Raw genomic sequence first — 26897 nt, 5'->3', positions numbered from 1 at the left:
CTGGAAACGATAGGCTGAGCTACAAAAGTAGTAATCTCAAAAAAGTCGTGTCACAGCTCAAAGATGAGTAGCCAACAGGGATTTTTTTAGACAGTTTTTGAAACTCAAAAGCACTGAAATCTTACTAACTGCTGTTAAAATTTGTTAGAATTTACAGAGTACTTTTCATACACAATAAGGCAATACAAAATGTACCTACACACAAAAATGAAAAAAGAAAAACAATAATGAGTAAATAAATTTAAAAATGGGGTGGCAAAACTAGAAATGTACATAAATGCGTTGAAATGAAGAATTGAGGAAACTTAATTGCTTCAGTGGCAATACAAAACCAATATACTCCAGGTAAACATAAAAATTCCAAGAAGGATTTCTTCCAAAATCCTAATAAAATTAAGATATTTAGTCATAAAAAGGTATAAAAAAAGAGACTATTATCTACATTTACATAAAAATAAACTGAGATAAAAGTTAATTAATCAGAGTAATACAATTAGAGGATGGATTTACTCACAAATACCACAAAGAAAATAATCTTTAAGCAGGAGCGCCAATAAGGGGCAAAAGGTATGACAATTCTAAGGGCCCCTGACCAACAGGAGGCCCTCCACAATTTATTTATTTATTTATTTATTTATAGAAATTTAAAAAAAAATTTGGGGCCCTGTCAATTACAAAATTAGTCATATTGTGTTTTCGAAGATTGTTTTTAGCAGTAAAAATGTAATGTTCCCCCTCCCAGACCAAAAAACACACATCCATATTTGCCCTGAGCCCAACTGGATCTGCATGAAATGGTTCGTTCCTGCTTGGAGCTTGACAGTGACGGTGTTCAGCAGCAGACAGTGGAAAACACAAACTACTTTGGCTGTTACTATGCTGCTAAGAAAAATAATAAAGTCAGGTTTTCAAAAAGAAAAAAAAAATAGAGAGGGAGAGACAAAAAGGCAAGAGTGTCAATTTATAACCCAGTTTTTCTCCGAGACAGGTGGGTAGACTGCTTGAGATTATCACGCAAATTATCACGTAAAATTTATGAGCAGTAAATATTATGCTAGGTATTAGAATTGCACCAAAGAAAGCAAGGCAGTGGCAAGCCTTTAAAATTGTGACGCTTTTGATAGGTCAGATAGACTCGAAAAAATGTACACCAGGTATACAGTTTAGTTCTTTAAAACTGTTGTTAGTTCATTCGTACAGGAGTGACAGTAGTTCAAAAAGCCCTATGGCTTTGCTATATTTGCTTGAGAAAAACTGAACACCTGTGCAGGACCAGTAAGGGTTTTTCTTCTGATTTCTACTCCTTATTTCAGTGTCTTTATTTAAAAAAGAAAGAAAAAAAGTCCACCTACACTGCATCACCACCTGTGCTGGCAGCTTTTATGATCGGCATTTCTTTTTGTCGCCTGGAGGAAGGTGTTTCTCCAGTTGGGCTGTCACAATATCACCTTTTCCACTATATGATTATTGTGCCCAATAGAAAATCAGAATGAGACTAATTGGTGATCATGAATTTCAAAAGAATAATAATGCCGTTTGCTAAATCACTCTGTACGTTTGTATATTGAACTCAAAAGCCTGTAGTCAAAAATAGGGGGGGACTCAATTCTAAATGCACTAAGCGCTGCAAAACATGACACACAAAACCTTAGAGATTATAATCACCATCATAATTATTAAAGACCAATTAACTAGCCTGTCTGATCAGGTAAAGTCAACTATGATACAACATTTTTGCATTTGCAGTAGCGTTTATAGTTACATCATTCAAATAGTTTTAACATATAAATTGGCTTGTGCTTCTTTTTACAGAAAGAAAAAGAAGCAGCCTCCTAAAATCTGAAAGTTATGTCGCTGAGTTTTTGTTGGGAGAGGTAACTCTGTTTCTTAAGCCTTTCTATTGTGGCTTCCTCTTTATTTCATTAAAAATGACATGTTCAATGATACTGTGTGTTAAGGTTAGATTTAAATTGTTTTAGAACCGAAACAATACCAGATTCTTTATACATCAAAACCCTAAAGTTGGGTGTGCTTTCCTTGCATTCTCAATGCAAAAAGAAAACTTACCACAAATGACTGAAGTAATAGTGTGACTTTTTATTGACTTGTACTGACTAAATGTTGGCACTTACATCAGTACATCAAACCACAGTGATGCTAACAGAGCAACAAAACAAGGCTGTTGAAATAAATGAAGCTCGACGCACTGACAGGTTTATAGTTCTTGCTTTTAGAGGTTGTTGTGTTTGGATTGCTTTTTCCTCTAACCCTGAATGTGACGACTTTCATCACTTAACTGGAGATGTTGGAGACATTTTCAGCATCAGCTAACTTACGCTTGACTCTAAGTTAGCTGAGTTAGCTGGCTAACTAAGCCAGCTAAGTTAAATGTTGTTAGAAACATATATTTGCTTATCTAATAACATCCATTAATAACAAAGTACTTAATTAATATGAGCAGTATTTGTGAATTGCTAGGACTGCAAACGTTGTAGCTGAACCAAGAATGACTATTAACATTTGAAGTTGTGAATGACTACTCTAAAAATAAGTGCCGGACATCCTGTCCTACCAGCTGTAAACTGAGCATGTTGTGAATGTGGTAAAGGAGAGTTCTACACAGAAACATTCAGGCCTCTGGGTTTTTAAAATATATATATATTTTTTTCAAGAGTGTCAGTTGCTCACATTCTTTGAACATCAAGTGCCTAATAAGGGAAAAGGACCACCCTTCGGAGTAGTTTAAGTCCCTCATGCAGAGCTGCCTTACAAGTCCTGGACGGTAAGTAATTGGATGTTTACCCTTCATTGAAGAAGGAAAGCTTTAAGGGATGAAGGAAGTGGAAATCCACTTTGCACTCCGCTCACCAGGATGTCCCATAAAAGCGCAGAGATGTTCAAATCTGCTGATTGAGGAAGTGATGGAGGCCATTTGACATCAACCTGATGATCATGGTGCTACTTCTGAATGTGCTTCTTAGTGTGGATGTCGACAATATTATTTTGCAATATCAAAGCCTGGTAAGAGGGGGAGAGCGAACACCACGGGGTGCACATGGCCTGAAAATGACCCCATATCCTTTACCTTTTATATGCCGTAACCATGCAGGGAGATCGTCACCATAATGATTCGTCTGAGATTGTTCGCCATTGATGGCATCGTTTTGCTTTTTCTAAAACTTGTCATCGTCATCATACATCTTGGATCCCTCAATTGTCCTGTTTTTGTTGTTTGTTTTTTACTGACCACAGTTAAAGTCTTCATAAAGAACAAGGAGTCTGCTGATCAGAGGATCTATTGAAATACACTGGCTTTCGGCGCATGTCTTAAATCTTGTCAAAAACATTGATTTTTCAGGTTTAATGTCAGTTGTTGCAAATCGTTTTTAGTTTTCCTTTTTTGTTGTTGTTTGAAAAGCCAAAGTGTTAGACTATGTTTGAAACTTTATTTTTTTAGCTGTAATCTCACCCTTACCAGGCCCGACATTGGCCAGTCAGTGCTGTGACAGTCCTTAACTATGCACTCTGTGTGTTTTGACTGTTCAGCTGGGAGTAAATGAATCACACCGTTTCCTTTTCTCCAGTCTGCCAGTCGACTGATGGAATTCATTCACTGGTGAAGCTAATAGCAGCTGTATGCCTCCTCCTCAACACACACACAGATGCACTCCACACCCACATCGCTGGTCCCTGAAGGACAGTCACTGCCAGTCCATCCCGCCCACACCTCTCCGTTATACCTACAAGGTTAATATAGATGGGAGATGTATTGAAAAGGTCATTCCTGGCATACTTCTCCACTATGTCGTAGCTTTCGTACAGTCAAAACAAAGGAGGGTTGTTTATTTCTTCAGCAGTGGGCCTTTATTACATTTATCATAAAGTAATCCTGTTGGGGTGTGTAATAATTTCGATGTAGAGCTTGAATGTTTAATATAGAAAACCAACTTTCGGAGAGCCACATATGTATGAGATTCTCACAGTATCACAATATGAAGGAAAAATACCACTATTCAGGATGCCATAGTGTTTATATAATGTGATCTAATGGTTTTTATTTAAAACAGAGATATAACAACTGCTTTGATTCCTGGGAAAATAATGTTACATATTGAAAATAAAGGTTTAAATTATGCTTTTCTTTTTGCTGCAGAATAAAAGGAACAGACTGAAATAAAAAAAAGAGTTGTATCATTCCTGCATGCTTTTTAGGCCATGCTTGTATCCGTTAGCTAGTAGTAACGTTAGCTTAAATTACAACTATTTTAAAAACAATAAATCAGAAGATATTTTAGTAAACATGTATATTTACAAATATGTATTTATGTATCTAAACTTCTGAAAAAAATGAAGGCATCTTACAATAACTGTAAGTTAACATTTATTTACGCAAATGGATATTTAACATAGAAAATTCAAGTAAAATAAATAGATGTCAGATTATTGTATGGCTATAACAAACATTTCATTGGAACTATTTAAAACAAAGACGGCTAAGACTTACTATTAAGATTAAGATTTTTATTAAGAAAACACGTTTTTGTAGAGGAGTTTATTTTTGGTGTTTACCCTTAAGTGAATCACTTTATCTTTAGGTGTAGAAAATAAGATCAGACATCAATATCTAAACATTTCCCTATATTTTATGCACTTTCATGCATCATTATCTGGACTTAGTCCAGATATGACACTGTAAATTTAGGAGGAGTCACTCTCTGTTTTTCTCCTTTCAGATCTTTAGATCTTTAAACCATAAGAACAGTGTAAATGGAAAGTTTTAGCAGTTTTGAAAACCTAAATTAACTAAATCCTTGACACTGTGAAACTCCGCATCTCTAATTCTGACCAAATAAAAATCAATTTGCAAGGGACATGTTCTCGAAAATATTAGGCTTGGTACTGCAAATCAGATTTCTTTATCCGTATTTTAAATATATAATTGTTAGAATAAGCATAAAAAATTCTTTGAGTCTTTTGGTATGTGTATTACTAAATGCTTTAAATATCATGCAAGATTTTGCAAGCAGGGGACCCATGACTTCTATATGTCAACATCTGTCCCCTTATACCACACACTGGTTTTGGGCCTGATGCCAGCTTGGATTATTTTATACCCTTGTTAAACTGTGTTGCAAGTTGTTCAGACATCATTTAAAGCCTCCAGTTGAATGATATGTAGCGAAGTCTAACACATCTGCTCTAATAAATGCCTTACCTTTAGGAGGCTTTTTCCCTGCATGCAGGCAGTCATAGGCAGTGGCTGATATACCTTAATGAAAAGATTTGTTTTAGCTTTACTGCTGTATATCAGTGCAGCACAGAAAGTACCCTTTCGGTTTATGCTGGAAGCACTTAGGTTGAGATAGCTGGAACTTGTGAACGCTGCATGGCTGAAAGGTTTAAATCTGTACCTGTGTGTTTTGAGGCTGCTGCAGCTCCCAGACTCTTTGCCTTTGCTAAATTTTAGAAAGTCAAGGCAGGTTAATGGGGTGTCGGCTTTCCCAACAGGGCAAACATGTTGCACAATGCCACCTTGATGTTTATATTGTGGGTTCAGATTCTGCACTTTTCACAACGCATTATTGCGACGACTTTAAAAAAAAAAATTTGCCAGAGTCCTTGAGAGTTCAACAAGCCATAATTCTTGGAAATACGTTAAGCCAACACCTGTACACTCAGTGTTCTTAAGCTGCTCAAGGTTCAGCCGCTAAAACTTTCCACTTGGCAAAATTTGAATCTTTGCCCTCACAGTTGCTGAGCCTTTTGTAGCTTTTCATTGACAGGCGCTGAATTGTCTTTGTGTCCTCTCTACTTCCCCCCTCCTTTTCTTTTTTTTTTTTACTTTAACTTAGCTGAGTCTTGAAAGCTCCTGCCTGCCTCCCTCACACACACTTCTCTGTCTGTGATGCAGGTGAACACCCACACGCTCACACCACCACAGATCCTGGCTTCTGACTGTTTTTTTTTTTTGTAAATCCATGACAAGGAGCCCTCGCTCTGAATATCAAAGACTCGTATCTGAGAGCATGTAGGCATGACTCACACGCGGGGCTCTGTCTTAACTCCCAGCAGGCCACCTGAGCGTCCAACTCACTGGAAGTGGCAGGGGTTACAGGAGGATGGCTGATCAGACAGCAGCGCGTTTGCGACGTGGGCGGAACTCGAACGTATTTGTCACCCAGACATGTGAACATATGAAAATCCCAGCAGCGCGCTGAGATTTCCAACACACTCGTTGGTCCCAGCAGCCGGCTCCCGCTTCCATGCCGGGGGTCATTCTCTTGACTATAGGGAGCGCCTGAGTTCTCTTCAGCACAATGTCAAAGCGCACCAGGCGAATGTGGAGGGCAGAGTGGCTGTGACAGCTACAAAGTGGCTGAGGGAACTGTGTACTTTAGTCGGTCTGCTTCAAATAAAAGGGGCCGCTAACAGCAACAAATCACAGCTTTGCAACACAGCAACTTCCCCCTCTGTGATAGAAACCTTTTTCATTAGTGCTCTCTTTTTACATGTCTTGTTCTCGGCTGGATGTAGTGTACGGCGCTTGTTACTCTATCGATTCGGCACGGAAAACCTCTCAAGGCATGAAGTATTTCTTCAGTTTGGCAACTCGCGGTAGCATGTTGTGCCTACCGCTCTATGTGTGAATAATAATGTTCACCACCGGCCTGTCAGGAGCTGCCGACCTATTTATATGGGTGCCGAGCTATACCTTCAGTTGATGCGCATGCTGCACCAGTGCAGGAGCCTGTCTTTGTGCAGCAGGCCGGGATGACATGTGAATCGCGGCAGCTGAGAAAGCCCCGCTTAAGTGGAGGCAGTGGGGAGAAAGCGGGCGAGAGCCAGGAGGCAAACAGACAAACAGATGGACAGGCTGATGCCAAGCAGGCAGTGGAGCAAATAGATTGTGCAGGATGGTGAACGGACTCAGCCTACCAAAGAACAACCGAGAGACACGGGGCCGAGGCAACGCCGTCAGCTGCTGTAATTCCTACAGATAGGATGGATACGTGGTAAATAGCACTCTCATCTTTCTTCTTCCCCTCATCTGCCCCTGTCACATCCCTCATTTGATATGTGTTATGTAGGAGGAGGGGATGTCAGTCTTGCTAGATGGGAAAATGAGCAAACCTGTATATGTGTGAGAGGTAGAGTGAGAGGAATAAATGCAGGGAAGAGATGAGTGCTGCAGGTGGAATGAGGCGGTGGACACTGGGGACTTCAACTCTTGGAATGCAGACAAAAAACTTTTTTTTTTACTCGGTGAAACGCTACTTGAATTACATCTATTGTTGCAGTTATTACTTCTTTGGTGATTATGATGTTTAACTTCTAAAAAAAAAGCCTGCGACTGAGAGGATGGTAGAAACGGAGCTTCTCCTGTTCTGATGTCTCAAAACTCTGAAAAGACTTTAGCTTGTATTTCCCCCAGGCTCCGGGTACATGCTCACTGGAGCAATAACCTTTGCTTTAATACCGGAGGAGCACGATTGTAAGTTTTCCTTGGAGTCTTTCCTCTAAAATGTGAGCAGCTCAGATTGACTTAGTCGTGTTTTTTCCTGTCTCTTTCTCTCTCTCTCCCATGGAAAACATCTAGCTGTGTGTGAGTCAGCCAGAAACCAGCTTTAAGAGCTGAGACAGCCCTGTCAGATCTGTCTTCTTGTGTACCTACAAAATCTAATGGTTTGTCTTTTTGTGTGTGTGTGTTTGTCTGTGTACATAGGTAGAATGTAAGAAGGCCCAGCCCAAGGAGGTGATGTTCCCACCAGGTACGCGAGGGCGAGCCCGGGGTCTGCCCTACACCATGGATGCCTTCATGCTGGGGATGGGCATGCTGAGTGAGTTGGATTCAGCAATACACACACTTTCTGAACTGTTTCACATTTTCTCACATCACAACCACAAACTTTATTGTATTTTATGGAGATGTTTATGTGGAGGCCTAAGGCAAGGTGGTGCATCATTGTGAAGTGGAAGGAAAAAGTTACAATTATAGCTGTTAAACTTTTGAAGAATGTTTTTACCCATTCATCTTTGCAAAATAACTCAAACTTAGTCGGTCTGAGTTATTTTGTGTCCGTTCCTCAGCTGGCTTTAGCCTGGACTTTGACGAGGCCATTCTGTTGCATGTAAATTCTGCTCAGTCTGTATGTTTAGGGTAATTTTTCTGCTGAAGGATGAACCCTCTACCCTAGTCTCAAATATTTTGCAGGTTTTCATGTAGGATTACTCCACCCATCTACACATCAACCCCGATCAGTTCTTCTCTGCTCATAAACACCATTCACTCAGCTTCATCTACATGGAGCATGTTGCAAAAAGACTGGAAATTAACTGAACTTATTTCATTGAACACTTAGGTCCATACTGAGAGCTCTAGAGATGAATTCTTTAAATTGTGACTGTTTTTAATAATTACTGTGTGGCACTTTAATTATGTAACTACTTGTAATTGTTGCATAATTTTAGCTGTCTCTTGGCTAGGTTTCCCTTGAAACAGAAGTTTTGAATCTCAAAGGGACTGAAAATGTACTTATTAGGTGAATTCTGGAAGCAGTCTGATACACTGGATTTTATTTAGAGTTATCAGAGTAAAGAGGGGTTGAGTAAGAATGCTCATCATTTTTTTATAAACTGAGACCATGAGTTCTTTTCCTTGCATCATACTTTTTTATTGTTCTATCCCATAAAATCCCAGTAAAAAATATTGAATACATCATTGTTAGAACGTAATAAAATGTATATGAAAGATATCTGAAGTAAAATCAGATTAACAGCCGATATGCGTCTCATTCAAGCATCAAGTTCTACCTATTGTAAAACAAACTGAGTAAACTACCCCCATCTAAAAAGCTCTATTAGGTGGTTGCTGCCCCTAATTAGGCTGCTTCAAGGTATGCCACCAGTGGCCACTGTGGTCTATTTCGGGTTGAGTCTGGTACAGGCAGCCCCTGGGCATATAGGAGCAGACCAGCACATTAGCAGACTAAATGAAGAGGAAAATTGGTGTAATGTCATATTAAGGATTCATCACTGTGCCCCCCTTAATGGGTAATGAAGGGGACACACATGTCAGAGAGAGATCTCATCTACAGGGACCTCAGCTGCCGACCCACCCCTCTTCATTACAATCCAGCCCATGCCTGTGTCCCTTTTTATTTAACACCGATGCACTCTCTGCCTCCCTGCCCCCTTACTCACCTCCCATCTATCTGGCTATCTGGCTGTCTGTCTAGTTATCTACCTGGCTATCTATTTGTCGTTCACATTCCATATGCATATAATTTGATTGTGTGGCTAAACCAAATGGATTTGCCATCACTTAAGGTCTTTTTTCATAAAAAGCAAATGATTGCCCTCCAAATGGTTCCTCCCCACCTGAAGCAGATGGACTCAAAGTTAGCGCTCCTGCATTTTTGTCAATTCTAGATACTGCCACATATTAGACAGATTTAAAATGTAGTTATTTAGTTTTTTAAATAAGGATTTATGTAAATATCTTTAAATACAGGTAGTGGAAAAACTGTCATGCATGGCTAACCCATATCTACATTTATTTTCATAACCTATTACAATAATGATCCAGGTGACAATTTCATTTGGTTAGTCTAAAATACTGATTAGCTCTTGTTTTGTCAAACTTTATGTTTAAATAAAATCTAAGCTATTTCTTCTCCTCATTTTTTCACAAAGGGAACCCAACATGTAATGCTATGGAAATACGCACCAACTTACATGCAGATTATGTTTGTATATGCTCGTCATAGGGATGAATATCATGTCATTTTATATCTGTATCTTTTGAAGATGCAATTAAACTACTCATACAAAACATTAATGTACACCGCAGCTGTTAAGAACTAATTTAAGATTTAAATTAATGCACAAAACATAAAATAAACGTTAGAATAATTATTTCAGTGATGAAGTAGTTTTAAAGTTTTATTGAAGAAAAAAAAAAGCGATTCCTCTCCTTGTTGTTCTGCAGTGACTTAAAACATCAGTAGTTGTGCTCTCAAAGGCAGTAAATTAATTCTATCAACTCTCTCTCTATACATTGATCTCGTCATTTGACTGCATAAAGTTACTTAAATTGTCACGGCAACCGCAGGCTTGACCTTTCCTTGAAAGTGATTATACAGTTGTTGGTGGTAAAACAGTTGACGAGTCCAGCCAAGAGCGTCTGTCGACTCCATCGGAGCCATTTTCAGCTCCATCTCATCTGGTCGAAGTATTTAACAAGCACAGTGAACTTTTCAGAACTTATTACAGACTAAAGTGTCTGCGCCGCAGAGAGCACTCTTCCCCCTCCGCTGGGAGATGCCAGGCAGAAAGGCAGTGATGTGCTCATGTGAGAATATTAACAGCCAACTTGTTTGGAGACACTCTTATCTAAATGAAATTGGAACAAGGACAGCGAAACATTCCTTTATATAATTTGCATTTGGAAAAAGGGACCCTAGGCTCATTATTTAAGAAAGTGTAAGCTCCTTTTGTGCCAAATCTCATTAAAGCCATCCCTAGCTCCTTTGTTTACTGCCTCTAATCGAGGCATTTATCTTTATTGTGTTGTGCCGATGTATGTTTGCTGAAATTAATACACATTTGAGCCTGCGCGAGGTATGGGTGTACCAGATGGATAATTGATTTTAAAGTGAATCAGAACTGTTGGGCCATAAAATAGGTACATTAGCATGCATATTAATAAGGCAAATAAGAGCACTAAGAGGCCGCCACAAGGCCAGGCACAGCAGCAAGCTTCATTAAGTGAAACAACAAGTTATCCCCTGCCTTTTCTTTCTTTTACGATTTCTTCCCGGCTGCCTTTCTGCTATTTTACACATGCAGGCACTTTCAGCATGCATTCAATGTACCTCAAAACCTCTCTATACTGCATCCATATGGCTTCAAATTCTGCTTTTACCTCTTGTAATCTATGCTTCTTTTATTTATTTTTTTCATTTCACAAGATGTTGAAATAGGGAAGAATCAAGAGCAGTGGTATTTGAGCCAACAATTTCAGTCAGGCACTTATTCAGTTTGACAGTAAGACAGTATCAAACACGTAATATCCAATACTTTGCTGGCTGTGATGGCTTTTCATTGTACCATATCGCGGTTCTTTTCAGACCAAACAAACAATGAGGGTTTTTTTTTGTGAGAGCTATCCATCTGTAACTTCCTGGTGATGACTTCTCATCAGCAGATGATGAGAAGTGTTTTTTTTTCTTATTTTTTTTTCTCAGGCGATGCCTCTGTCCTACTTCATCCAAACCAAGTTAAGGTTCCTCTCACCGCCTCTCAGAGTTGAATTTCGTTTTGTCTGCAAGAGAGGCTCTGGCTGAGGCATTTTCCCATTGGGTCAGGAATAAATTGAACTTTTTCATGGACAGCAAACACTGATTAGATATTTATGACCAAGGTCAACCTTTCTGATTCCAGCTGGCACAGCCCACGAAGCATACAGAACAGAGCCTACACACATGCTCGCACTCGAACATTCACATATCCTGCATATGCGCAGAAAAATGCCCAGACATGCTAAAGATATTTTTCATGCATTTATGGACACCATTATGCTGCAGAAATGTGCTCACAGGTGTGTATCTCATACCCCTGGGCAGACTTCTAGAACATTAGGGATCTTGTAATAAATGCTCTATAAATAACATGTGTTAGACAGTTCAATCGTATTTTTCTAATAATATTATATACCTCTTGTGTGGGAGAGAAGTTTGTATAAAATAGGATTTTACTAATATAAATATTAATATTTTAAAACAAACACAAAATCATTATGGACTTGACGCATTAAACTGAGCATGATTGACAGCACTGAGACCCTCCTCCTGGCTCTGATTGGTTCTTTCTGACTGGGAGCGGGGCATTTTTGTAGGCAGCAATAGGACCACTGAGAGGAGGCAGGGGAGCTCAATTATTTTCACATATCTGTCTCATACTATACTGTCACAAGATAGTGACAGCTTTAACAAATATGTAAAATACATATTTTTGGTAAAAGTTACATACTGCAGCTTCAAGCTGAAAATTGCCCAACCCAGTCACTAGGGTTGGGCAATGAGAAAAATGCTTCTTTACATTTTTTTAAATAATAAATGCACACGACTCTTTATGTTTAACAGATTTGTTTGGTATTTTTCAAACCAGTGAGAAACTAGAGACTGTCTTTTGAGCTTGTAGCTGAAATCAGCTGATTCAAACTCTTACCATCTTTTCCAAAGCTCTGAAATTTGATCTTTTTTCTATCAGTGAACACTCCATCTTTGGAACTGCAAGGTCATGCCGATTGACTTTAGTAACAACTTCAACTCTTCAGTGTTGAAGTTATTACTAAGTAACAAAGTGTCACCTAACAACAGTAAGTTATTTTTCAGCCATTAGCACATTTAGCAGCAAGTACATTGTGTTGCATAACAGCGATAAGACTCTCCTTCTGGCTCTGATTGGTTGTTTTTTGGTTGGGAGCAGTGTATTCCTTCTTTATATATATAAAAGTTACATACTGCACCTTTAAGTACTGCACCTTTCCCAGTAGTTTAGTACAGAAAAAAATCATTGGTAGCGGTAATGGCTTAAGGAAAACAAATAAAGACTAACACACATTTCATAATCAGAGGGGTTAATTATGTTCATATTACCCTTGATGATGCTCCCATCCTCACTCTGGCTCACTAACTCACCCCTTTACTCCTCTCACATTTCTTGTTTTTCTTGTATCCAATGGCTGCTCCCTCACATCCTCTCCCAATATGTTGCCCACAGCTGCTTCTGTCTGAAAACTGTCCAGCTAATTAACTGGTTGGTCTGTGGTCGTAATAAGAATCATGACAGCAGATGAACAATGCATCTGCTGCTCTTAAATATTTCTAATGACACCAGTTCCTCTTTTGTCCTCATTGGGACGCTCAGGGATTTCTCAGCAGAGACTCTGGTTTACAGACACCACAGTCAAGTCACATTTGTCAATTTTTGAAAATTTTTATGCTCACTATCCAAGTCTGACCAAGCAAATCATACGTTTTAAAATTAGTGACGCTTTCACTCAGTACAGATATTAGTTAAATTATGCATTCACATATTGGGTGTGTTTTAGCGAATAGGAAACACTTAGAATTTTTGTGTATCATTTAAAGTTTCTTCCAGATTTGACTTTAATCGGTGAACATTTGTCAGTCTACCTTGATTGTAATTGTAGTGGGATTTACATTGTAATCATTGCACATGGTATAAAAAACACCTACATAAGGTAAAAATACCAGGAACTCAGAGTTAATGCAGAATGTCCTCTGCCTTGTTTTCATCTACGAATTCTGTCAATGTAAAAGAGAAAACCACTCCTCAATCTTTCAAAAATAAACTTCTTCGACATAGTCAAAACAGAAAAGCCTTGTGAGAAATACTAAGTGAACTCAAATTACTGGACTTGTAGTCCCGTCTTTAGCGTGAATAACTTGAAGTCATCGTATGACCTTGACATCGTTTTTGTCCCACTCGTTTCAATAATTTTGCTTCATTTTGAGGTTTGCAGGGACCTGTCCGGCTCTCTTCAGGTCTCGCCGCAGCAAGTCCACAATCTGCAGCTAGACAACTTTGACTAAAAATGAGAGAGCCAACTCAAATTTTTACATATAGATAGAAAAACAAATAAAGGTTTTGAATCAGTGTTTTCTTCATTTCCACAACAGGCAAAAACTAAAAGCACCAGTGATAGCTTTCAGATCCAAAAGACAGTTTCCATCGTGTCTTCAATCCATCTTTTTTTAACCCACATATATCAAAATCCTGTTGAAGAAAATGTATCCATCCTTTTTTTGTTGCGTTTTTTACTTTTAAAATTGTTGTTAAAAACATAAAAACAGAAATAAAATTGTGGTTCTTTAAAACCACAAGTGTTTTCCAGTGTAAAATGATGAACTTTCAATTGTCAGAAAATGTCATTGAAACTCTTTCAAAGATTGATGAGCTGAACCAGTCGTCAATTTTAAGACCATTGCTGTTTTTTTTTCTCAATGGCCTTCTGTTGACACACACCTGAATGCTTCAGACGAGTGGGCTGTAAAAAAATTCCTACTTTTTCAGAGGTGGTCACACTTACTAATGATCAATTAAACCTTTGATTTAATTAAGCATTTTATCAGTTGCACCTGGCTCTGACATTCCCTCTTAACGCCTGTAAAGAAAGCCGCATGGACACACTTTGCTTTTCATGCACTTCAAACACACTTTCTAGTCAGTAAAAATGACCTCATGAGGTTTTGTATTTTGTATACTTCAGGTTAGATTTAAAAAAAATTGTCCCCCATAAAAAGCAAAATATTGAAAAAGAAAAAAAATATATATATATATACATTTTACGACAACAGTATTACATCACTGTGAAAAGGTTTGTGCGGCGGTTATGATTTGGTAGAAGAGGTTATCTGGCGTTATTTGACAAAAAGCTTTGGCTTTATGATCATTGCATCCCCAGCTGTGTCTAGCCTGTTCTAAAAAAAAAAAAAAAAAAAAGTCTTTAAAATGAATCCATTAAGTTGTTTTTGCCAAAGCCAGATGCTCTCATTTGATGTTTCTCTGAACAGATTGGCTTATGAACATAAAATAAGGCGGTAGTGACCCCCGCTAACATTTATATCAGATCCGGGGAGAAAAAAAACATTGTGTAATTTAATTTTAATTAATGGTACAACATTGACTCAACCAATAAAACTAAATTATATCTAAATGTTATGCTTTTCAGTGCTTTTATGTCTAAAAAAAAAATCTATCCATATTTAAAAATGAACCTTTCTGCAATGGTGGAGATAGAACATAAATGGGTGGCATCATTTCCAGGAGCCTGCTATAAAATGTTATTACATGGTGCTATAAAAATGCCTGAGAGCTTGTGCTTAACAAAAGACTGGAAATGAACTTGCCATTTATAAAAGAAAAGGGTAGTTGTATTTGTACATTGGTTTCAAACCGTAGCGAATCTGATGCCAGCTCCCAATTACCAGCCTCTATAAAGATGTAAACCAAAAAAAAAAAAAAACATCATGTATGAAGATGAGACTGCATGAGCAGAAAAACACCACAACCTGTTCTGAAGGTTGTTGACTAAATGGGTGCATTTTTGACAGATTGTGTAGAATTTAAGCAGTCCATTATGGTTGGATTTGAAATGATCATATTTTCCTCTTTTGAAAGAGAAGGGTAGGCTCCAGTTTTATAGCTATCCTTGTAAAATTTTACCGACTAAATGAATCACTGAGATCTCTGACAGCAGCCCCGAGACTTCATCCGAAGCAACAAAAGCAGCATGATCGTGATTAGAGGCTGACGCAGTTGTGAAAGACAACCAGCGATTGAGGGAGCTGCTTGTTGTTAAACTCTGCTTACAGAGAATGCTTTTCAGTCAACAAGGCTTTATTAGGTTTAAAGCACACAAATAAATCTCTCCTTGCTTATTGCTATTTTTTCAAACAAGGGAAACGACTCTAGACTTTGTATTCAAGAGGTGTGACAGTCCCAAATGTGAGGCTCTGTTATTTCAGGCATGCTGTTGTTGTTTAAGGATGATAAGAAAACTTCTCTTGCAGAGTTAAATGAATTTGAGGGCTCCATCTAACTCGGATTCTATAACAGTATAGATTGTTTGCATTAGACTGGATGAGTGCCTTGCTAAAGTATTCGTGCTTCTTCTACTTTTCCACATTTTCGTCATGTCATTGCGACAATTTTCAATGTTCTTTATTGAGAGTTTATGTGATAAACCAACAAAGTAACTTTGAAAAAGGAAGAAAAAATGTATAAAAATATGATTGGTTTAATTTCAAGCCCATTAATAAACTCAGATTAATCTAATGACCTTTAGAAAACACCTAATTACGAAATACCGATTCCCTGTGTGCAATATGAGCTCTGTATAAATCTGTTCTGTGAAAGTTTCAAAAGCTCATTTGACACAATTAGGGAATCAACAGCATCATGAAGACCAAAACACTCTCCAGGCAGGTCAAGGAGAAAGCTGTGGAGAACTTTGGAGCAGATTTAAATTATAAAAGAATGTTCTGAATTTCTCATTGAACGCAGTTCCATCTAGCATCTGGAAATAGATAAAGTATGGCACGTCTTCCTAATAAAGCAGGATTCTTTAACCTTCAGCTACAGATACGCATGTGGCCGCTAAGAGCCTCCAAAGAGACTCTTAATAAATCTGACAAAAAAAATGAAAAAAGGGAATTCCTTTTAAATGTGAAGCTAATAAGAAAAATTTGTTTTAGCAGTGTTTCTCTGTTTTTATGCAAAACCTATGTTGAATCTTTGTAGCATAAAGAAAGTAAGAATTTTAATTCTTTTTGTCTGTTCTTCTTGGCGACACAAACGGTTTTATTTTTAAATATGAAATATGAAACTCACAAAAAGAAATAAATGGCCAAATGGCACATGGCACATGATTACCCTGACCACACCCACCCCATGACGACACATGATGGTGACTGCATCATGCTGTGGGGATGTTGTTTTCTCTGGAACTGGTCAGAAGTGAGGGGGAAAAACTGAGAAGCTCTAATGGAAAAATAAATTGAGCTGAATCCAAAGAATTTCTTGAAGAAACAAGGTTTAAAGCACTTGAGCATGAGATGGAGAACCATCCTGATCTTACTGGCAGAGCCTCAGTGCAGCTGTTTGGATCAAAGCATATTAGTTTGTCCAGTCTATCAGTGTTGAAATATTTAGCAAAGCCGAAATTTGCTAAATGTTCCATATCTAAGTTTCCGTAGCTGTTAGAGACATTGCCTGAACACAAATACAGACCATGCTTTTATTTTTTAATGGTGAAATGTTTCAAACCCATGTAACATTTTCCTTTACCTTTATCACTATGTACTACTTCCCCCTGTTGGTTTGTGGTTGTAATGTTCAAGGGAGTGAGACCGCTTTTGTAACGCTCTGTATAATGCATTATTTATTGTACTTTTCTTCCCATATCAACACACACTATAACAGAGTGTTTTTTGTAATTATTTGGTGACGTTTATCTCTTTTCTTAACTTTTTTTTTCATCTTTCTCCTCCACAAAGGTTACCCTAACATCGTGGCAACGTATGGCCGCGGATACACTGGATTTGCACCCAGCTACAGCTACCAGTTCCCCGGTGAGTCAACGGCTCTCCTGAAATGTGTCTTGCACCTAGTTTCTTTTTTGCACAATGAGACACACATGTATCCGTACGCTCACATTTGAATCTAGAGACATAAATCTTCATCAGTATACACGTCAGTCACCAAATCATCTGCAGGGTGTAAATGTGCTACGTGTCGAGTTTTCCCAACAAGGTTTTGAAAGCAAACTCGTGGTGAAGGAAATTGCTCAGACTTTTTTATCCCACACTTGAACACAACCATGACCAAGCCTCTAAAATCGGTAAAATTTTGTGTCTTTAGTGGCCCAATGTATGCAAATTCCTCTGTGGAGAGGTGGAAAAGCTGAGCAGCTCTTTGTGTTGGAAGATTTTTAAATATGGACCTTATAATGGAAAATAAAGTCATTTTCTGCATTAAAAGTGTTGACTCAGAGCGCCGGGCGCTTTAATGGAAGTCCAAATGGGAGGCGTGACGCCTGGAGGTGAGCAGCTGTACCTGCGTGCGTCTTCAGGGGCTGCTGGCTCTGTGCTTTCCTCACTTAGACAGGCATCCTGTCAATTTCATGCTTTATTTAGGGAGCTTACACTTACTCTGTTTGCCATGCCAGACATCATTCCTGCCACTGATGAGACAGAATGGGAAATATCGCTCAGCAAGCTCAGATCTCTGTAATATTCTTTGTGAAATGGATTCAGAAATGGTAAGACAGGGGGTCCAGCTGTGACCACCTGCAGATGAGGCATATGTTGGTTTTAGACTTGACCACAATGTTATTTGAAGGAACAGGAGAATACAAAGCACAGATAACTTGTCGGTGTACATAATGCAGGTCTGGAGTTTGTATGACAATCATTCATTTTGATCCCTACTTAATCTGACTTTGGAAATAATTTAAATTGGATCCTTAACCAACATTTGTCAGTTTACCTTGGAACTCATTAAGGACAAAAATGTCCACTTGCAAAAAACAAATTCTATGAAAACTTTACTGCCTAATATTTTTTCTGCACAACTCTCACTTAAAATAACCAGATATTTAACATTTGCCATGATATTATGAAAACAGTAGCACCTTGTGTTACTGTTTATTTTTATTTAAAAAGATGTGACTTTTTTTGTTCTCTCAGAAGGTAGCATTTTTCTAATGGTCCTTAGAAAAAAATACCTGTATTTGTCAAAACATTGTCTTTCTTGCAAAAAATGTCCACTTACAGAGGCAAAAAAGTTGTTCAAGTGGACCAAAATGTCCATTATGATACCTGAAGGTTAATGGGATGAAGTGACTGTGAGGAGTTTACATAAACTCATTGTGTATATTAAAATCATATTACATTAAGGATTTTAAAGATTTATTTAAACTATTTATCTTAGTGATGAATGAGTAAAAAACAGTTTCATTATTTTAAAACATTTTAGTGCCTATGTTTGAATTTATTCTAAATTATCTGTAATCCAGAGATCATCACTAATACCTTGGATAAAAGTCTCAGAGCTGCAAAAAACCCCAAAAAACAATCACTTGGTGTAGCTGTTAGGAATATGTTGGTTAATGTCTGGCTTGCTATTTGGCTGCTCTTTTTATTAGGACAGTAGACTTCAATTAAAATAATTGGTTCCCTATGATTTGGCTTTTTAGCACAGACTGTAAATTTAAGACAGGTTGACGTCAGAGGAATTACAGAAACTAAATTTCAACCAGCTATGTCCATTCCAGAGCCAGCTTTCATGTGTGTTTGCCAGCATTGCTTCCAAGTATCAACCATCTGACCCAAACCATCGTCCTCAGAGGAAAGCATGTTGGTTAGAACGATCAGTTTTCTGTCACTGGTCTAAGACGTTCCTGGACACAAATTCAGCTGTCGGGAGGATAGAAAAACTCTGAGCAGATTATTATTTTCCCCTTTTCAAAATGATTTAGAATGGTTAAAAAGTTTTGAAGTACATGATGTTTCTCAGCCCTGGATGTGTTAGACATTTTTGGCTACAATCATATGGACTGTTTTGGATGAATTAATGACAGATCTAAATGGGCAAAGGGCATTCAGTTTCCTTCAGGCGTCCGTCTATGGTGAGGAAAGCAGACTTCTTTTTTTTCCCGTAATGTAATGTGGATGAATATTGTTTCTCCTCAAACAGAATTCCCATTCCCAATTCTTTTCTTAATGTTGTTGACTCTTGAGTTCAAAAGATTTTGTTTGGTCTACTCTGTTGTGATGACCGAGTTTTGTGTCCTTGTGTGACATTTGTTTAAACTCTGGAACGTTTGGGGTTTCTGTTTGGCATAATTGTGTTGTGAGTCATCAGTGTAGAAGCATCATTAGTCTGTCCCTTCAGTTTACTATAAAGATGCTACAATCTAAGTGGTCCATTAAATAAAGTTAAGACCATTTCTTTAGTTAAAGCTTAAAGAGTCATCTGTTACAGCTTTAGCTTGTTTTCCAGGTGTACCTGGATCAGTGTTTTAAAAAAATACTCTGATTTTGTTTGTTGTATCATTCTGGAAAAACAATCCCACTACAAATACATCTTTAAAAACCCTAAATTAACATGATATACACCGAGATGATGAGAGTAAATACACTTCTCAGGGGAACTGGATAAAACTGTTCCTTTAGGGGTCTTTATCAGTTCTTCAAGAAACATTTACATGAATTACATCAGACTACAGAGAGGGAATAGAAACGGAAAGCAGTGCTAAGTATTTATTATGTATAAGTAGTCAAACATGGATTTTCAAAATGTTGACTATTTTCACCAAATTAAGGGATATCACCTTCCCTGAGGCAGAATGTTTGATCCTATCCCCGTTAAACTCAATTTAAAGAGTTTGATAAAGCTGTATGATTAAAACAGCTTCCTCGGGGCTCGCTCAACTCTTGACAGGTAATTGGAAATTTTAATGTATGAATCAAACTGCTTGTCTAAATTAAATAACCTCAGGCTAAATATTGACTAGTGTCCTACCTCAGGAAGATAGGAGAAAGCATCCTCAGTCTGAAGATGTGAATCTTTTTCTCACTGTATACAGCCTCTCTGAAACACTCCCGCATATAAACAGCGCTGAGGAAAAGCGCTCGACGTCCAAGAAGCATAAATTGTGGGCAGCCTTTCAGAGCAATCTATTCTTTTTTTCCTTTACACATAGTAAACTTCAGGAGCTCTAAGAGGGGGGGTGGAAAAAGGTTAGACAGTTGTTCAATTGTCAAGATAAAACAATGATAAAACATTGATCAGTGACGAAACAGTGAATTAAGTAGAAAAACTCAATAAAACCTAAAGAGAGAAAGAGAAATCAAAGCTGACATCTCTGTGGCTGAAGCAAACAGTTCAAGTGTACAAAGCAGAAGGTAAAACAGAAGGAGACACACACTGAACCTGAGTCAAAGTCATTATTTAAACTCAGCAGCTCATAAGAAGTTTATGAAACTGACATTTATGTCTAACATTGATCACAAAATGTATTTCCTATTGATTTTATGCAGTGTGTGTTTTTATTTTTTTTTTCAAGCAGTCATGGGCATCATAAACATTCAGTGCAGTTAAGCTGTTTGCTTGTTGCATCATCAATATAGTGTAAACTGCTGATGTAAATCAGTTCAGATCAGCATGTCAGAAACTTGTTTGTGCAAGCAAGTAGATTTCAGTCCATTACCTCAACAGGGACATCCAGGCTCCAGCTGAGGCTAAAGACGGACAGATCAGAGGTTTCTGGTCCATTTCTGATCAATATTTGACCATTTTCTCTTTTAAATCTGTAATATAAGTGGATATAGGAACAGCATTCAAACTTTTATGACATTCTTGCTGTTACGATAGGGTGTTGACAAATTGTTTTAAAAAAAAAAAAAAAATCGATCCTAGTATTTTAGAGTGTTTTCACCCCTGATAGTCCAGTAAACTTGATTCGATTGGGGACCAAATTGCTCCATTTTCAATTTGTGAGGTTCGCTTTCACACTGCACTCTATTAAGCAAACTAAACTGTTCAACCCTTACCTATGGTGGCGCTGCACCGATGAAGGAAACAACACAAAAGTCTCTAAGACACTGAGTGCAACTTCCTTCTTTGCAAAATGTAAACAAAAATGGAGTGGTGTCAGATTTTAGCGGTTGTAGGAATTCTTTTGTTTTTGCCATTACAAGCCATTTCTCCCACTAGTGCTAGACTTGCCTGTTTGCATTGGTTGTTTATACCCAGAATGCCTTGCGCTTTGGTATAATTCCTGCTTTTGGAGTGGTATCTTTTTTCGGCTTCCAGTTTCTTTCCACATGGCTTGTGACAGCTTCTGCGTTTTCACTTTTAAGCACCAAACTGGTACTAAAAATAGCTACTTTGTAGTATTCTCCACTTTGGAACAACTTGGTAACCTGGTAGCGCTGTGCCTGATGTGTTTACAGTTTGGAAAAGTCTCGCGTTAGCCAATCACCAATCAAGCCGAAAATCAGTCAGTTACAGTCACCAGCCATTCCTGGTTCATCTCTAGTGAAAACAGTGGCATTTACATTACAGACAACCCTGAGTATCTTCTTCATGGGAGTATTATACAACAGAATGTCTTTAGTCAGAGGCATTCACCGAATTGCTGTAAAACAGACTGCTACTGGAGATATTTCCTGCCCACAGCCAACAGCATCTACAGCAACTCTTTGAAGAAACTTGCATTATACAAGTTACAACATTTATTTTTCCCTCGTGTTTTCGAACTGAATTGAAGTAAGGCGCTGCCTAAAATTGTAGGATTAGCAGATGCAGGATTAGTTCACAGAGATTATATTCCTCAGCTGTGTGATGTTTTAATGTATCTTATGAAGCGTAGAAGATTAGAAATAAATGATCATCACCCTAGCGGATGTGTTTAAAGTGAATGTTTGGATCAGGGGCTCAGACTTGACTTCTCTCCTGTAGCAGGACTTGCATGAATGCAGGAATCATAAAGGAGGTGTGATGGCTTCTTGACACATCTGCTGGTCACAACAAATAGTAATGCACACGGAATGAAGTGTCAGTAAAATATTTGCGGGTTTAGCAGCATACATAATGCATGAATGGCCTTGCCAGCATTTCATACCATATCTTTTCAGTTTAATAAAAAACAAACAAAATAAATCAGGGTTATTCTTATAAAGCTTCAAAAGATTATTGACATACTTTTTGACAAAAAAAATCATAATCAAAATGCATATGTTTTAAGCATGTCTGCCCCCTTTTTTTAGCTTTAATGTTGTGAATTGTTAAGGTCGAAAGAAAATGGAAAGTGTTTGACAGCGACAGCTTCTTCGATTCCGTGTGTTGTTTTAAAATTCTGAGTTGTCTTTTATATGCACTGTTGCAAATTACGCACTGTTTACCTCGTGACTGCATAATTTCAGCCTAATGCGTGAACTTCACTTTGAATTGAAACTTAATTTCAGACATTACTGTCTGACGGATGTGTAGACAATCAAGAGAAACAGCAGTGTTTGCCATTGCTGCGGAATAACAAATGGTAAGGGGCGTGTAGCAAATTAAGAGCATCGAAACCCCAAGCCTTTCTTTATTCATCAAACAGCTTCTTTAAGAATAGAAACTTGCTTGATTGTTATATTATGCGTAGGAAATCCCATTTCAGAAGCCTTACGCTGATTTCTTTTCCTTTGTTGATGCTATAATGTTATTTTTATGTATGCTTAACACTAGATACAACCTTAAAGAAAACTGGAATTTATATTATTGTTTGCCTTGACAGGCTTGTAGCGTTGTATTGTTGTTTTTTTGATTGCTACATGATTATTCATTCATCCAGTTTTTGTATGTCTCAAATTTTAACCCTGATCAGAGTATAAACATGCATCATAAATTAATTAAGATTTTTATTTTTAAAGACCAAAAAACAATAGAAATTCTCAAATTTGATTCTGGAAAAGAGTGAAATTTGACCATAAAAATGTTCAAGAACCATGAGCGGTTAAGTGGGGTGAATCAAATTCAAACTGACTTGGTAAATTTGGTCTTTAATCAGAAATAACTTTATTACTTCATGTACTTAATGTTTTATTCTTAAAAAAAAAGATGTTATTTACAGCATGTAAAATGTTTTCCAAACGAGGGGATTAACTGTTCTCAGAGAGAGTAACTCCAGATTGCAGCTGCTTTGGAGAGATGTCCGCATTAATCCAGGGATAAGATAAAAGTAACATTCACCACGAACAGCGTTGAACACAGCTCAGCGTTGCTGCCGGGGCAGCAATCAAAGAGTAAAAAAAAAATCAAATACACAGCAGCCGAGCACACAGCTCAACTAAAATAATCAGACCTCGGAGCTGAAATTTACTTGACTTCAAAAAACAAAACCCAAAATCAAAACTGTTATTGAATTAAATTGAGGTACAAAAGACCCCGGCTTCCATTCTGTTAGGCTTTAAAGAGCGCGCCACACTAACTAACCTAATGTTAAGCAGTTGAAAAAACAGCTGGACAGAGAATAATTTCAGATGGCTTTAGAAGCGTAGAGTTTCTGCAGTCTTGATTTAAATTAAAGTCGTCGCCTCCTGTTGTGTTGTCGGGGGCTCAGAGATTTCTACATCCTGTTTAGGAAGAACAAACCATTCTTAACTTAACATCATGTATATTTCCTTGTATTAATATCATCCCGATGTATTTTATTCCATCTGGGCATAAGATTACAAAGTACATTATGACCACCTGTGGAGACCTGCGTCTGATTCTCATATCAGAGCAGTAGGATGCCATTTTGTTTCCAATTTAAGACCAAATAAAAAGGACAGCTGTGAGCATCGGTGGAAAACAGAGGGAGCTGGAGCTGACAAGGCATATGGGATATTACTGTACATTATTCTCATTTTTATGCAGCGGTCTAATTAGCATTAGTTTGCTGATAAATGCACCATTGTATTATTCAGCTGGCGGCGCCCAGAGGAGCGAGTGCTGCGTCTGAACCAGGTGTCTGCTTTGGAGGACTTCAGTTGATTAAAGGATTCGCGGTTACATCTGTAGAAATAAACTGTTTAATCCCAACATTACAGTACACTCCACTGTTGTTTACTTGTCTTAGATTACCTTAGACTAAGACAGGATACGGCGAAGATTCCCTGGGTGTGCTGTGCATAATAAAAATGCAAATGCCAGGCAGAAAGTGTTTTTTTTTCTTCTTAGCAATAACTACATAGTTAAGCGTATGCACAGAAAGTTTCTGTATAGTGTCTTCCCTCCCAGCTGTGGCAGCAAATATAGAAGAAGAAGTATGAAGAGGTCTAAGAATGGCAGCGCACCCTATTGTGTGTACTCAAAGCTGTATGCATGAATAAGTAGCTTGTCTGAGGAAAATGTAATTAAAAAGAAAATGTAGTGTGTATATGTGCTTTATGCTCGTGAATAAGCTGTAGAAGTGAACATGAAAAGCAGCCATACACCCCTCATACATTCATATTGTGTTCCCCCCATTGTTAACCAGTCGTGTATCGGTTCCTTTCATTCCACGCGCAGGAGTGCACAATTGAATGTGCACACACAGAAACGTCGTATTCATTCAGAGACTGAGAAAAGAGGCGACGGAAGAGAAACATGGACTTTTCCGCCACTCCAACGTTTTTTTTCTTTCCCTGCGCCACTCGATGCCTCTGTAACCGTGCCCTATGAGCCTCCCCTGGCATAAATGACCATTATGGCTCCATTAGGGCTGCTGCTAGGAGGTCATTATGCCGCTCTGAAAAAAAAAAACAGGGATGAAGACGTTAGTGGGGTCCCATAAGGGGGAGAAGGAAAGGAGAGAGCGAGTGAGTGAAAGACAAAACACTAAGTCATCTGGCTATTTCAGATGTCTTGACAGACAAACAGCGACTCAAGTCCACTGAGTCAGCTTCTTAAGTAGTAAGAGCAAGAAGGCTCAGATAATTGGTCAGGGGTAAGAGCAGCAGAAAGAGCAGTAGGTTAGTAGACACCTTAAGAATAAGGAGATACAAAAACATTTTTAAAAAAATATAGCTTTCTGGTTTGTTCCTTCATCTTTTTCATCCCGTCCTTGTATGACTTCCTCCTTATCTCCCTCAGACTTAGTTCCCTGGCAGATATGCTGAGTGGTGAAGAACAGTAGAAGGCTACATCCTTCTATGTTCAGTATCTCCGTCTCGATCAACCAGCCATGCCTAAGACAGAACGGCATACTCCATCTTCCCCCAGCTGACAGAAAAGGAGTTCTTTTGCTGCGTGAAAGCAAACAGGACTGAGCCCAGTAGGTGGTTCTGGTTTCTGCTGCTTCTTTTTTGTACTGAACGAGAAATTCGAACGGCCTGAGCTGGGTACTTATATCTTTGTCCCTTTCAAGTTTTTTCAATATTTTTCCAGCTCCAGCCATAGCTGAAGTGGAAGGAAAATTTTGTTGTTTTTTTTACAACAAAAAATCTGAAAATGTGTTGTGCGTTTGTATTCATCTCACTTGTGTCAGTACTTGGCATTCTTGTGGGATAGGTCTCCACCAGCTAAACACATAAAAACACTAAAATCTTGGCCTTTTTTTTTTTTTTTTTATTGCTCAAACTCAATCTGATTGGATAGAAAGTGGCTCAGATGTCAAGTCTGTTGCCGTCTCTAACATATTTTTCTTTCAGTGTTTAGCTCCACCCATCATCCCATCAACTCTGACTGATTTTCCTCTCCCTGTTAATGAAAGCGTCCCGACAGCATGTAGCTACCACCACTGTATTTCACATTAGAGGACGGCATGTTTAGGGAGACATGCAGTGTTTTTATGTAGCCATATGTAGTGTTTTGTTTTTTGTTTGTGACTGATAAAAAAAAATTGCAAATGGGATTTCTTCGGGCTTTCTCCTTCTGACTGACATTTTTATAGATATTTTTGCATACAGAACAAATGTGTTTACATATACCAATGATGTCGAGCATGAGCAAAAAGTATACACCACTTTCAAGAACAAAAAAAGCACATGCAAAACACCTACAAAATAATAATAATACAATTAAATTAAAAGAAAATATATGCTGAAATAAATACAAAAATAACTAAACTAGAAAAAAGCTGACTTTCTTTCAACATTGGAGGTTTTTCTTGCTACTCTTTCATAGTGAAGAGATTTGTTGAAGTCATGACTAATAGTAGTTCTTCCACCTGAGGTGTGGATCTCTGCAGCTCCTCCAGAGTTACCATGGGCCTTTTGGCTGCTTGTCTGATTAATGCTCTGGTTGCCAGATCTGTCAGTTAGCCGACTTTCAAAAAGATTGTCTTTGTTGATTTTCTTATTGTATCCACCGATCTTCGCCGTCCCTGCCGAAGAAAAGCCTCCCAACCTCTTGATTCCACCACCACTGTGTTTTAATGTGGAGTTAATACCCAGTGGTAAATACATATTTTACATGTATTTAAAACTGAATACAAATTCATACACTTTTTAAAACATTTTGTGGCAAAATTTTAAAAAACAAATTTTGAAAAAAAAAATCTTTTTCTCTTCTTGAGTTGATCTATCATACAGAATCAAAACAAAATACATTTATGTTAGATGCAGCATAATTAAATGTGAAAAAGTTGAAGGAATAAGAATATTTTATCAAACTTTTGACTTGATCCATTTTGCAATCCAGTGAAAGAAGTGAGGCAACACGTTTCTAGAGGGAAGAAAATCAGCCAGTTCAATGTCCGACCATTGAGAGACACAAATGGGCTCTATACAGCTGTAAATAATAGTGATAAGAAACCTGCTGACCTGTTAACCTTACTCTACCTGTCAGAGAGGAAT

The 26897-nt window shown here is 38.0% G+C and overlaps 1 protein-coding gene across 5 annotated transcripts in view; it reads left to right on the top strand.

Annotated features, from left to right (window-relative positions):
• msi2b (musashi RNA-binding protein 2b) overlaps positions 1-26897 on the top strand; it is a 301650-nt gene that overhangs the window by 224392 nt on the left and 50361 nt on the right. For all 5 annotated transcript variants that reach the window (XM_032576245.1, XM_032576242.1, XM_032576243.1 and 2 more), the window contains exons 9-10: positions 7724-7838; positions 17085-17159. In XM_032576245.1, coding sequence (XP_032432136.1) covers positions 7724-7838; positions 17085-17159 — 190 coding nt within the window. The remainder of the gene's footprint in view (positions 1-7723; positions 7839-17084; positions 17160-26897) is intronic.

The sequence above is a fragment of the Xiphophorus hellerii genome, chromosome 11 (genome assembly GCF_003331165.1).
Source record: "Xiphophorus hellerii strain 12219 chromosome 11, Xiphophorus_hellerii-4.1, whole genome shotgun sequence".
Taxonomy (NCBI): Eukaryota; Metazoa; Chordata; class Actinopteri; order Cyprinodontiformes; family Poeciliidae; genus Xiphophorus; species Xiphophorus hellerii.
Note: the sequence above shows the minus strand (reverse complement) of the source record. Positions and strands in the feature narration are given on the sequence as shown.